The sequence below is a fragment of the Heptranchias perlo genome, chromosome 7, assembly GCF_035084215.1.
Source record: "Heptranchias perlo isolate sHepPer1 chromosome 7, sHepPer1.hap1, whole genome shotgun sequence".
Lineage (NCBI taxonomy): Eukaryota > Metazoa > Chordata > Chondrichthyes > Hexanchiformes > Hexanchidae > Heptranchias > Heptranchias perlo.
The window spans coordinates 62,875,211-62,888,485 of NC_090331.1; the positions used below are offsets into that span (position 1 = coordinate 62,875,211).

Here is a 13,275-nt window from a genome sequence, read left to right on the forward strand (position 1 = left end):
TGAGAAATGCATCAAATGAAGTGTCCAAAATGAACATTTTCTAAAATTGCCACCAAGTATCTTTTTTTTTGTGTTGCCACCAAGTATCTGCGTTGCTGGCACTGTGTGTTTACATTACAACAGCCAAGCCACTGCACTGAACCTTTGGAAGACTCCCCCTGATCTATATATATGTGCTTAACTGATAATTACGGAGGGAAACTAAGTTCACAGTTACAAACAAGGTTACATCAATGTCATCAAACTAGAAGTAAGTGTAGCATGCTAAGGCATTACAGGTGACTTTGGACCTACGGTTCCCAAAGCTCTCCACCACTGGAGTTTTCATCGCGTCATGTTTAGGTCTGTTGGAGGTGGAGACAAAGCCAAGGAGAGACAGCCTTGGCCGATAGTGGCCCACAGGACTTTAATGGAGCCAGGCGGACCACACCTACTCCTTTAAGGGTCCACAAAAATATAACTTTGAAAAGGCCTTCAGGCCATTTTTGGACTGGCCTCCAGTGGTCCCTTTAAGGGCTGCTGGTTAGGCCATTCAAGACCTGCTACAACGAGATAGATCATAAGCCATGCAATGGGCTCCACCCATTTGGACCTGAATTTTGCACTGTGGTCCTACAACCGGAATAGGACCCTGATCTGCATAGTAAAGCAGCCTTACATCTGTTTCAATTGAGCGGGCTGCTCACGCATTTACAGACCTTCCTCAATATGGAATAGGGCAGGCTTGGATGTCAACTGGAGCAGCCATGGTGGCCCCAACACCATCACCACCACTCCCGCCGGCAAAACCAATTTTCAATTTCTGGTTGCAAAACAGATGGCTGTGAGTTGAATTTCTCTCCCAAAGTAAAAGAGTATAAATAGAAAGATCACTCCTGGCTTAGAGAACTGCTGAATTTATATCTTTTCAACCTACATTTACCAGACAACTGGTAACATTATCAAGTTAGGCTTTCCACATTTAATCAATATAGTTACCATCAAAATGACTCTAAAGCCTTTCAAGAGGAATTATGAAGATTATAGATGCTTAACAGAATGGATAATATCCATAATTAATAAATTTATGATAGACAAACAGTTTAGTAAAACCGTGTTTCAACTTGACAGATACTGGACTACAGGCAATATGACTGAAGTCACATGCAAAGCAAAATCATTCATTACTAAATAGATCATGCTGTCTAAACATATTTTGGGAAAGTCTAAAAGCATATTCAAGGATTAAACAGAATATTTAACTATTCAGCAGTTGTTGTTATTTTGGCATCATATGTTTTTTCTTTTCCAAACATGTGACAAGTTAAAAGTTTGAAACAAAGATAAGACACTTGAGTTTCAACAAACGTGAAGCAATAAATCATAAAGTTTATTCTTTCTTACTTATGACCCATGAGCAATCACTATAATATGTAATAAGGATTTCAAATTGAGGCATGGTTTTCAGGGAAGAGGCAAGAAAGCGAGAGTTGCCAACAGTATTTCTATTTAAAGCATTACCAGCAGACGAGAGTTCGCAGTTTGAGCTGCAATTGGTGCTGAAGCGAAAAGGGACAAATTGACTTGATGTTAGTGTCTTAAGAATTACTTGCCCTTTGATTTGCACAGAGACCTGTGTCTAATATTTAGACATGGAGAGTTTTGTGCATTTGAGAACTTTTCTCCTTCTTGTCATAATACAGGTATCTTTATCAGTAGTACAACAGGAAATAGGTAAGTGTCATTCTGAATTCTTTTTTATTCAAACGTTATTAAACAGATAATTTAAATCAAAGATCCAATCATTGTATATTAACTTAGAAAAACAAAATTACTTTATTTGTTTTTGTAAAATAATATATTTTCTAGTATACAGTTATCTATTTTAGTTGATAATAACATCATTAATGGCCCATCAGTCATAAAACAGGATGAAATACTGTTCAACAATTCTTTAGATTATGCATCCAATTTAAACAATATCTGCAAAGTCATTTCAAGCAAACTTACTTTCTTTATTTAGGCAACCTTTAAGCAGTTGATAATTAGCACAGTTGTCAAGTAAATATAGTTTGAAATTATATAAATTAATCAGCTCACAGAGCCAGGCATGACCCTTGCTACAGTGTTCTTTAATTGGTGTTACTTCATTATAATTACTCTGATTCATACGGTCAGTTTTAGACCAAGCCTCATTAAGCAATGTACAAATGAATTTAGGATACATATTTTGGAGGACATCCCAGTAACAAAAAAATTAAAGTGGCTTCCATTGGCAGAGATTTCAGCTTCACTTAACAACTTTACTTTTTAAAAGCTTTCACTCCTCGTACTTAAATTACTTTTGTAACAAGTAAGCATTTGACAGAGTTCAAAATCTCCCATCTAAATGAGTGACTTAGAATAAAACATTAATTAATGAGCATCATGATAGTGCAGGAGAAGGACAGATTAGATGATTAAAGGTTTGCTGGTAAAAACAACAAATGCAGAAAAAGAATATATTTCCACTTCCCATTTAGCACAAATAAAACAACTGTAAATTCAGATACTGGGACATTAATCTGGAAAAATACAGGATTTTGGCGAGAGAAAACACACATTCATCTTAAACATTCTAAGATATTTATGTCTGAATCATTTAATATATGATTATAATATAGTTTATAAAATGTATATATATATATAATATATATATTCTTTTAGTAACAGTGCCACTTTTGCGCGAACTGGTAGGAGATGTACAAAAGTAGCAGAGATTATTCTTGACTCTTTCTCCAGATTTCTTTGCATCTTTATATGCAATTTATATATTTATCTTCTGAAGACCTGATAAGTTTGAGACATCAATGTAGAAATTGCAAGCATGACCAGGCAACCTACTGTTCTCATAGCAGCGATTTTATATAATAAAGTACTGTGCCTTAGAACACCATTATGTTTTAAATATGGTGGTTTTCATATTTATCTGATTAAAATGATTCAATGATTGTTCCAGTTTGCAAATCTGTCATGAATACTATACTCACATTTATATACCTGGTCCAGCTTGTGCATACACAGTGCAGATGAGCAGCTTGACGGCTCTGACTTCAAAAAAATGAATATTCCGTTCTGAATTGTTGATAGATCTTTAATGAATTGTTACAAGGCATGAACTGACCATATTTTTATTTTTTGTAATGTTGGGTTTACTAAACTTTTTTTGTGGGTTATTTGTGGTGAGGCATGAGGTGACACTTTGCTAAGCTGCCTTTGTGTATTGCTGCCTCTGTAACAATTTCAAAAAGCTAAACCTACTAAGTTAGCAGCTGGAAATCCTATCTCACTCTAGGCAATTTAGCAATATATTTTTGTATTGATTTTTGAATTATTTCTAATAGTTAAATAATGAAGTTTAAACGCATAATAATTCAACAACTACAGGAGCAGAAGCAGCTGTTGTGATGTCACATCAGTGGCAGCTGGATGCAAGCATCCATGTTGATGAATTGATCTAAGGCCTGTTTAGAAAACAATCAGAAAGCAATAGCAAGGGAAAGGAAAATAAGAGAGGGGATTTCTCACTATGACCGCCCAAGATCAATTTCCCCCTCAAAGCGTTAATTCTCTGGTTCACATTCCCTTTCAGCTCATCTTCCCACTGGAGCAAGGAATCAGTCAACTTACCCTGATGTATTTTACTATTTATTCTTTTAACTTTAGTAGTCAGATTGCAGCTGTAATAAACATTATAACACTTCCTGTGGCCAAATTGCTAATTTAATAAGTTGTGGAAACTGTGTTGGTGGAACTGATTTATTTTACCAAGGCACACATTCTTGAATTTTAGACAATTTCTGTTTTAAACACTCCTGCTAAAGCTTTGGCAGTAATGACAATGCTAGTAACTTTTACAGTTTCATGTTATGTTCAGTCAGATAATTGGATCGTTCATAGCTGTAGCCAACTGAAAACCACCAAGGTGATTGTTTATAAATGTGGATAGCTGAGTGTAAAACAAAATCCATTTATTGACCTTACAGTATAGATGTTAGTGAACTCAGCATTCTCTTTCATCTGGCCTTTATACTCACTGACCCAAGGCTGTTGCTTGTTGAAATGTATTATGGTGTAATTGCAAACTCTGTGGTCCAAACGTTATAAAATATATAAGGGAAAGGTAATTGACTTATTATAAATATATAAGAACATAAGGATGTAGGAATGAGAATGAGAAATGGCCATTCAACCATCTAGCTCACAGTCATTAGGTTCATGTACAGAGCACTCAGACCATTTTCACTTGTCTGTTGGCTTGGTGCCAAGCCAATGATCAGATATGATTCTTTTTCTGCTTTTAAAGCATAATAGAAAAAATACAGCACAAAAGAAGACCATTCAGCCCTTTGTGTCTTTTTTATTACTTGTTCTTGGGGTATGGGCAGCAATGGTAAGCCAAAATTTATTGCCCATCCTTAGTTGCCCTAAAGGCATTAAGAGTCAACCATTTATTGTTGGACTGGAGTCAGATATAGTCCAGACAGGGTAGGGGTGGTAGGTTCTCTTCACTGAAAATGTCAGCCTTGGCTCAGTGATATCACTCTATACCTCTGAGTCAGAAGGTTCAAGCTGCACTCCAAAGACTTAAGCACATAAACTAGGATGACACTTTAGTGAGTGTAAAGGCCAGATTAAAGAGAATGCCCTAAATAAACAAACCATTTATTCTTTGCAAATGAGCTCGTTTGTGTTGAGTTCACTAACATCTGTTGGAGGTGCTATCTTTCAGATGAGGTGTTAAACTGAGGTCCTATCTGCCCTTTCAGGAGGATGTAAAAATCCCATAGCACTCTGAAGAGCAGTGATGTTTGCCTGGTGTTCTAGCCAATATTTATCCTGCAACCAACATCCCTGTTACACATTATCTGGTAAATCATCTCATTGCTGTTTGTGGGATCTTGTTATTCACAAATTGACTGTGTAAGTTTCGCCAAGTAAAAATGATGCAGACAATTCAAGTCAAAAATCAATCTTCCATCCGACTTCCAATTTCCAATCTGGTGGAAAACAGAAGAAGTTTGTGACCACAATATCGAAAAGTTCATTCTACGTATTTTGCTTTGGTAGATTGATGGAGTTTCCTTCATCATTGCAGGCTGTAAAAGTCATTTGCAATTTTCAGTTGCGAGTTGTAACTTTGTTGTAACACTGATTCTGGGAACAGGTACACCTTTTTATTACCTTGGTGTCACTGACACTGGGTGCAATGTCAATGTAAATCACTGGATTTTGGCATAGCAAGTTTCTGCGATTTTCATAAATTTAAATGAGTTCTCACATGAAGGAGCAAGCAAACAAAAATGAATACTACACCACTAGATAAATATGGCAGAAACCCAATGGAAACAGATCCCACCCCAATTTTCATTCCGCAAAGTACAATTAAGCCATTGCCACAATGATAAAATGCTGGGCACAGCAAGTAAATTTAGAACCTATAACATCATTTAAAAGAGAATTGGATAAATATTTGAAAAGGAAGTGATGTAAAAGGATAACCGAAAGGACAGGGAAATGTGATTAAAGTAAATAGCTCTGGTTGAAGAGTTAGTAGCACAGATGCAATACATTGAATGGCTTCCTTCTGTTCTGTATTTTCTATGATTCCATAATTGAAGGGTTGTAATAATGGAAGCTTTTTGATCCACAGTCATCTTCTATCTTCACTCTGTGAGCCCTAGGATATTGCTGCAGGCCACAGAGGCCAGAAAATGCAACATTCACAAGACCCACTCCTACCCATGCAAACACCATCTCAGATATATCCATGCTCTTGGAGTTAGATGATGAGTTACTGGAAGGTGCATCAAGTGATGCACAGAGGTGCTGATGTGACTGGAGAAGCAGGGACCAGCTGTCCAAAAGGACAACCCACTCCAATCGTGTCAATGAGTCTAAGGATTCCAATCTCACAGTGTTGCATTTAAAAGGAGGGTGCTTTCTGAAGACAGATCATTTATACTATCATAGGAGTAGGTGTCAACCCACCGTCAATAAGTGAGGGCGAGTGTGGAATAATCTACTACTCATAGTTGTGCGGTGGTCAGGGACAGCATTGCAGCACTGCAGCCCTCCAGGGACAAGAAGGGAAATCTGCAGCAGAGTCCCTCTCTCAGAAAAGACCCTAATATCAGCCTAAAACAACAGTGACTCCAGGCAAGTGCATCTCTGTCTGCATATCTAGATTCTGAGGTAGTGGTAGATATGGGCAGACTGCCTCTGATGCAACACCACCTGCCTGGAATCCTTCTATTGCTCCTCCTCCTTTTCCTCCTCTAACTAACATCAATAGGGTGATATTCCCATTGGAATCCCCATGGTCCAAATTTCAAATTGGATAAAATGAAAATGGCAGCTGCAAAACTCTTAGCACAGACACTTTTAACATAAGGAGCACCCAAAAAAGGCACAAGAAAACCCACTAAAAATATTCTCATACTGCAGGCGTCAAAAGTACTAATCCAACATAATCTGTTCCTCTTTACCTTGTCACTGCTTTCAGGACAGAACCTAGCAACCATGGATGCCCATTTTATGGGGGTATGATCAACACTGAGCAGATTTCAGTTGAAAACTGAACTCATTATGCTTCATTTCAATTAAAGTAACATCTTAAAATAAAGTCCTGCCTGATGTCATCATGTGCTTCCTGTACCAACACTCCGCCCAATTGGAAATACACAAGACACAAATTATAGGCAGCGATCTGGTGACTATAATCTCCGCTTTAAAGACAGGCCTCTTTAAATTAAGGACGACTGAGCCTATCATATGCCATGAAAGCAGTTTTAATGTTAGATGCTAATATATTTTAATGAGCTCACTGGTAATGTCATCCAAAATTTAATTTTTTTTTATTCGTTCATGGGATGTGGGCATCGCTGGCGAGGCCGGCATTTATTGCCCATCCCTAATTGCCCTTGAGAAGTTGGTGGTGAGCTGCCTTCTTGAACCGCTGCAGTCCGTGTGGTGAAGGTTCTCCCACAGTGCTGTTAGGAAGGGAGTTCCAGGATTTTGACACAGCGACGATGAAGGAACGGCGATATATTTCCAAGTCGGGATGGTGTGTGACTTGGAGGGGAACGTGCAGGTGGTGCTGTTCCCATGTGCCTGCTGCTCTTGTCCTTCTAGGTGGTAAAGGTCGCGGGTTTGGGAGGTGCTGTCAAAGAAGCCTTGGCGAGTTGCTGCAGTGCATCATGTGGATGGTACACACTGCAGACACTGTACGCCGGTGGTGAAGGGAGTGAATGTTTAGGGTGGTGGATGGGGTGCCAATCAAGCGGGCTGCTTTATCTTAGATGGTGTCGAGCTTCTTGAGTGTTGTTGGAGCTGCACTCATCCAAGTAGGTGGAGAGCATTCCATCACATTCCTGACTTGTGCCTTGTAGATGGTGGAAAGACTTTGGGGAGTCAGGAGGTGAGTCACTTGCCACAGAATACATAGCCTCTGACCTGCTCTCGTAGCCACAGTATTTATATGGCTGGTCCAGTTAAGTTTCTAGTCAATGGTGACCCCCAGGATGTTGATGGTGTGGGATTCGGCGATGGTAATGCCGTTGAATGTCAAGGGGAGGTGGTTAGACTCTCTCTTGTTGGAGATGGTCATTGCCTGGCACTTATCTGGCGTGAATGTTACTTGCCACTTATGAGCCCAAGCCTGGATGTTGTCCAGGTCTTGCTGCATGCGGGCTCGGACTGCTTCATTATTTAAGGGGTTCCGAATGGAACTGAACACTGTGCAATCATCAGCGAACATCCCCATTTCTGACCTTATGATGGAGGGAAGGTCATTGATGAAGCAGCTGAAGATGGTTGGGCCCAGGACACTGCCCTGAGGAACTCCTGCAGCAATGTCCTGGGGCTGAGATGATTGGCCTCCAACAACCACTACCATCTTCCTTTGTGCTCGGTATGACTCCAGCCACTGGAGAGTTTTCCCCCTGATTCCCATTGACTTCAATTTTACGAGAGCTCCTTGGTGCCACACTCGGTCAAATGCTGCCTTGATGTCAAGGGCAGTCACTCTCACCTCACCTCTGGAATTCAGCTCTTTTGTCCGTGTTTGGACCAAGGCTGTAATGAGATCTGGAGCCGAGTGGTCCTGACGGAACCCAAACTGAGCATCGGTGAGCAGGTTATTAGTGAGTAAGTGCCGCTTGATAGCACTGTCGACGACACCTTCCATCACTTTGCTGATGATTGAGAGTAGACTGATGGGGCGGTAATTGGCCGGATTGGATTTGTCCTGCTTTTTGTGGACAGGACATACCTGGGCAATTTTCCACATTGTCAGGTAGATGCCAGTGTTGTAGCTGTACTGGAACAGCTTGGCTAGAGGTGCAGCTAGTTCTGGAGCACAAGACTTCAGCACTACAGCTGGGATGTTGTTGGGGCCCATAGCCTTTGCTGTATCCAGTCCACTCAGCCGTTTCTTGATATCACATGGAGTGAATCGAATTGGCTGAAGACTGGCTTCTGTGATGGTGGGGATTTCGGGAGGAGGCCGAGATGGATCATCCACTCGGCACTTCTGGCTGAAGATGATTGCAAACACTTCAGCCTTGTCTTTTGCACTCACGTACTGGACTCCGCCAACATTGAGGATGGGGATGTTTGCAGAGCCTCCTCCTCCTGTTGGTTGTTTAATTGTCCACCATCATTCACGACTGGATGTGGCAGGACTGCAGAGCTTTGATCTGATCTGTTGGTTGTGGAATCGCTTAGCTCTGTCTATAGCATGTTGCTTCCAGTGTTTAGCATGCATGTAGTCCTGAGTTGTAGCTTCACCAGGTTGGCACATTTTTAGGTACGCCTGGTGCTGCTCCTGGCATGCTCTTCTACACTCCTCATTGAACCAGGGTTGATCCCGTGGCTTATTGGTAATGGTAGAGTGAGGAATATGCCAGGCCATGAGGTTACAGATTGTGCTGGAATACAATTCTGCTTCTGCTGATGGCCCACAGCACCTCATGGATGCCCAGTTTTGAGCTGCTTGATCTGTTCTGAATCTATTCCATTTAGCACGGTGGTAGTGCCACACAACACGTTGGACGGTGTCCTCAGTGCAAAGACGGGACTTCGTCTCCACGAGGACTGTGCGGTGGTAGCTCCTACCAATACTGTCATGGACAGATGCATTTGCGACAGGTAGATTGGTGAAGACGAGGTCAAGTAAGTTTTTCCCTCGTGTTGGTTCGCTCACCACCTGCCGCATGCCCAGTCTGGCAGCTATGTCCTTCAGGACTCGGCCAGCTCGGTCAGTAGTGGTGCTAATTGCTATATGTAATCTATAATTAATAAAATTCAATTGATGGACTCAAAGAATTAACTGCTTGAGGGTCTGGTATGATATAGTGGAAGTCATGAAAATTAATTGGCTGTATCCATGCTACTATATCCACAGCAATTTTCTGGCTCCACCTAGTCCCTTCCCTTTGATAATTCCTGGCCTTAAGCATAATGCAGACTGAACCATTAGCAAGTGTTTCAGTGCTGACAAGATCAAGTAAGTAATGTGAGAAAGATTAAGCAAGATGTTTCCCCTTTACTAATGCTCTGCAAAAGTACCAAACTCAAGAACAAAGGGGGGATTTTAACCAGGAGCTTCTTTTGGGTGGGCGGGGGGGGGTGAGTCAAGCATCAAACCTATCCAATGTCATCGGTTTGAGGCCAGGGCTATTTCAACTCACAGGACTTATTTGCATGCCGCCAGCGAGCCAGGAGGCTGCCTGTTGGCACCAAAGCAAGTCATGGGGGGTGGATCTGGGTCATTTCGTGGGCTGGAAAAGAGAGAACCTCAGGGCAGCAGAGGTGCAGACTTTTCTTGTGGGGCCTGCAGGAGCACTCCTGCTCCACCTCGCCCCATTAAGGAAAGTTTTTGACATACCTTAGAGGAACTCCTCTTCTTCCCCATCAGATTTTACTAAGTGGGGTATCTATGCTGGGTGCCCCAATCAGTAGGCTGTTAAAATGCTATTGGGGATCTAATGATATCAATGGACACTATTGGCATGTATTAATGAAGCTCTTGCCTGAGTCAGGCAGGCAGGCACCTCAGCACCTCAAAAAATGGCCCAGTTAAGGTGGCAGTGGGCAGGAATCAATTGAGAACAGATATAGTGCAAAACAAAAGGGCATATAGCACTCAATACGGGTAATTTTGACTTTGATTTTTATTTCCATTCAAGTCAAATAAAAATGAGGAGAGATGTAAAACGGGCTGCCGACTCCCTATCACCTGTTTTACACTGTCGAAAAGTCAAAATCTACCCCAATGTGCCTTAATTATGGATTGTTAAATGTATGTCAAGTATTAATTCTGTGAAATTGTAGATATGTCTTGTTCTAAGCTTATTGTAATACATGATTTTTAAAAATTGTGTCTTTTTCAGCTGGCTTGTGTGTACAGGATGGCCAGACATTCAATGACAGAGATATTTGGAAACCGGAGCTCTGCAGAATCTGTCTTTGTAATAACGGAAGCATTTTCTGTGATGAGATAATCTGTCAAGAAGCAGACTGCCTGGATCCAGGGCTATTGGATGGAGAATGCTGCCCTGTGTGTCCAAACAAAATCCAGCTAATAAAACTCGCTGTAGGAATCTTTTCATTACTTTATTTTGAATCCTTTGCTAAATGTTAGCATTTCAGCCACTGCCTCATTTTGTCACCAAGTATGAAATTGAAATGAAATTTTGCATGTAAAGAAAAGAGAATTTATATTTTAAAAATTAATTCAAATCGTCAGTACTAGTGATCATATCATAATAGGTACAGCATCGGAGGAGGCCATTCGGCCCGTTGTACCTGTGCTGACTCTTTGAAAGAGCTATCCAATTAGTCCCATTCACCTGTTCTTTCCCCATAGTCCTGTAATTTTTCTCCCTTCAAGTATTTATCTAATTCCCTTTTGAAAGGGATGCATTCCAGATCATTACAACTCGCTGCATAAAAAAATGTTTCCTCATGTCGCCCCTGGCTCTTTTGCCGATCACCTTAAATCTGTGTTCTTTGCGAACCTTCTGCCACTGGAAACAGTTTCTCTTTATTTACTCTATCAAAACAGTTCATGATTTTGAACACCTCTATCAAATCTCCCCTTAACCATCTCTGTTCTCAGGAGGACAACCCCAGCTTCTCCGATCTCTCCACATAACTGAAATCCTTCATCCCTGGTACCATTCTAGTAAATTTCTTCTGCACCCTCTCTAAGGCCTTGACATCTTTCCTAAAGTGTGGTGCTCAGAATTGAACACACTACTCTGGGAAGGCCTAACCAGTGTTTTATATAGGTTTAGCATAACTTCCTTGCTTTTGTACTCTATGCCTCTATTAATAAAGCCCAGGATCCCATATGCTTTTTAACAGCCTTCTCAACTTGTCCTGCCACCTTCAAAGATTTGTGTATGTGCACCCATAGGTCTCTCTGTTCCTGTACCCCCTTTAAAATTGTACTATTTAGTTTATATTGCCTCTCCTCATTCTTTCTACTAAAATGTATCACTTCACACTTCTCTGCATTACATTACATCTGCCATGTATCTGCTCATTTCACCAGTCTGTCTATGTCCTCCTGGAGTCTATTACTATCCTTCACATTGTTAACTACATTTCCAAGTTTCGTGTCATCTGCAGACTTTGAAGTTATATCCTCTATACCCAAGTCCAGGTCATTAATATATATCAAAAAGAGCAGTGGTCCTAATACTGACCCCTGGGGACCACCACTGTATACATCCCCCCAGTCTGAAAAACAACCGTTCACCACCACTCTCTGCTTTCTCTCCTCTAGCCAATTTTCTTTTCATGCTGCCACTGTCCCTTTAATCCCTTGGGCTTCAATTTTGCTTACAAGTCTATTATATTATACTTTACCAAATGCCTTTTGAAAGTCCACATACACAACATCAACCATACCACCCTCACCAACACTTTCCGTCGCTTCATCAAAGAACTCAATCAAGTTAGTCAAGCACGATTGTCCTTTAACAAATCCGTGCTAACTTTCATTTATTAGCCCATACTTTTCCAAGTATCAATTAATTTTGTCCCAGATTATTGTCTCTAAAAGTTTCCCCACCACCGACGTTAGGCTGACTGGCCTGTAATTGCTGGGTTTATCCCTTTCTCCTTTTTTGAACAGGGGTGTAACATTAGCAATCCTCCAATCCTCTGGCACTATTCCTATACCTAAGGAGGATTGGAAGATTTGTGGCCAGAGCCTCCGTAATTTCCACCCTTACTTCTCTCAGTAACCTAGGATGTATCCCATCTGGACCAGGTGACTTTTCCACTTTGAGTACTGCCAATCTTTTAAATTCCTCCTCTTTATCTATTTTTATCCTATCTAGTATCACTGATAATGTGTTAAGTTGGTTATTTTATGAATCAAAAAGGACATAAGTATCACAGGCATGCTTTTATCAGTGAAGTCATTTCTGTAAGGCACCAACAATGGTATCAAATGTTATTCATTGCAAGAGTATCATTTTAAAATATTACAGACCAGGCGGATGATTAAATGACAATCAACTGCAGTTAGGTGCTGAGTTTTCATTACTTTCCTTCTTGCCAAAATATTGCATCTCCAGTAACTCTTTATTCTTGTAAATTTGTCTGGCATTGTTCAAAATGTTAAATCTGTTAATAATATTGCCAATCATCTTCATTTTAGAGGCTTCAATTGACTGATATCAAATCAACCAAAGTATTCAATATCAGGACCAACCAATCGAAACCCTAGATTAGTTTTTTTCTGGGGGTGGGGAAAGAATCTGAACTTGTCCTTAACACCAAAAAAAGCAATTATCATGTTACAGTTTATTGCTAAGTAACAAATTAATACATTGATTAAGAGACATCAGGAACTCAACATTTTAAATGGATTCTTCCATTCAACCAAGGCAATTTATTTTTCAGTGTAGTTTATTTGATCAGTCTCACTTTTGTATATAAAAAGTGTGCAAAGAATTCACATATCTGATTGTAGAGGGCATATGGATAATACACGGATTGGGTTGTTACGTGCCAAGGTTACCAAACAACGAATAGAACTATCAAGAACTTTCCAACATTTTAACACTAAACAAATTAGATTATGTACATTATATAAGAAAGATCAACTGGCATTAGCCACCTTTTTACAGCTTGTCATAAGCGTATTTATAATTGATATGCTAGGTATGAATATTGGATATGGAGGACTGCATTTTCAGGTGGTATTAGGATGAGTGGGAGTAGGAAAGGCGGCAGAGA

At 40.4% G+C, this 13,275-nt stretch overlaps 1 protein-coding gene across 1 annotated transcript in view; it reads left to right on the forward strand.

Moving 5' to 3' along the window:
- Positions 1–1,557: 1,557 nt before the first annotated feature.
- LOC137323783 (collagen alpha-1(III) chain-like) overlaps positions 1,558–13,275 on the forward strand; it is a 79,281-nt gene continuing 67,563 nt past the window's right edge. Inside the window, exons 1-2 of the mRNA XM_067987706.1 lie at positions 1,558–1,713; positions 10,413–10,615. Coding sequence (XP_067843807.1) covers positions 1,632–1,713; positions 10,413–10,615 — 285 coding nt within the window. The 5' untranslated portion in view covers positions 1,558–1,631. The remainder of the gene's footprint in view (positions 1,714–10,412; positions 10,616–13,275) is intronic.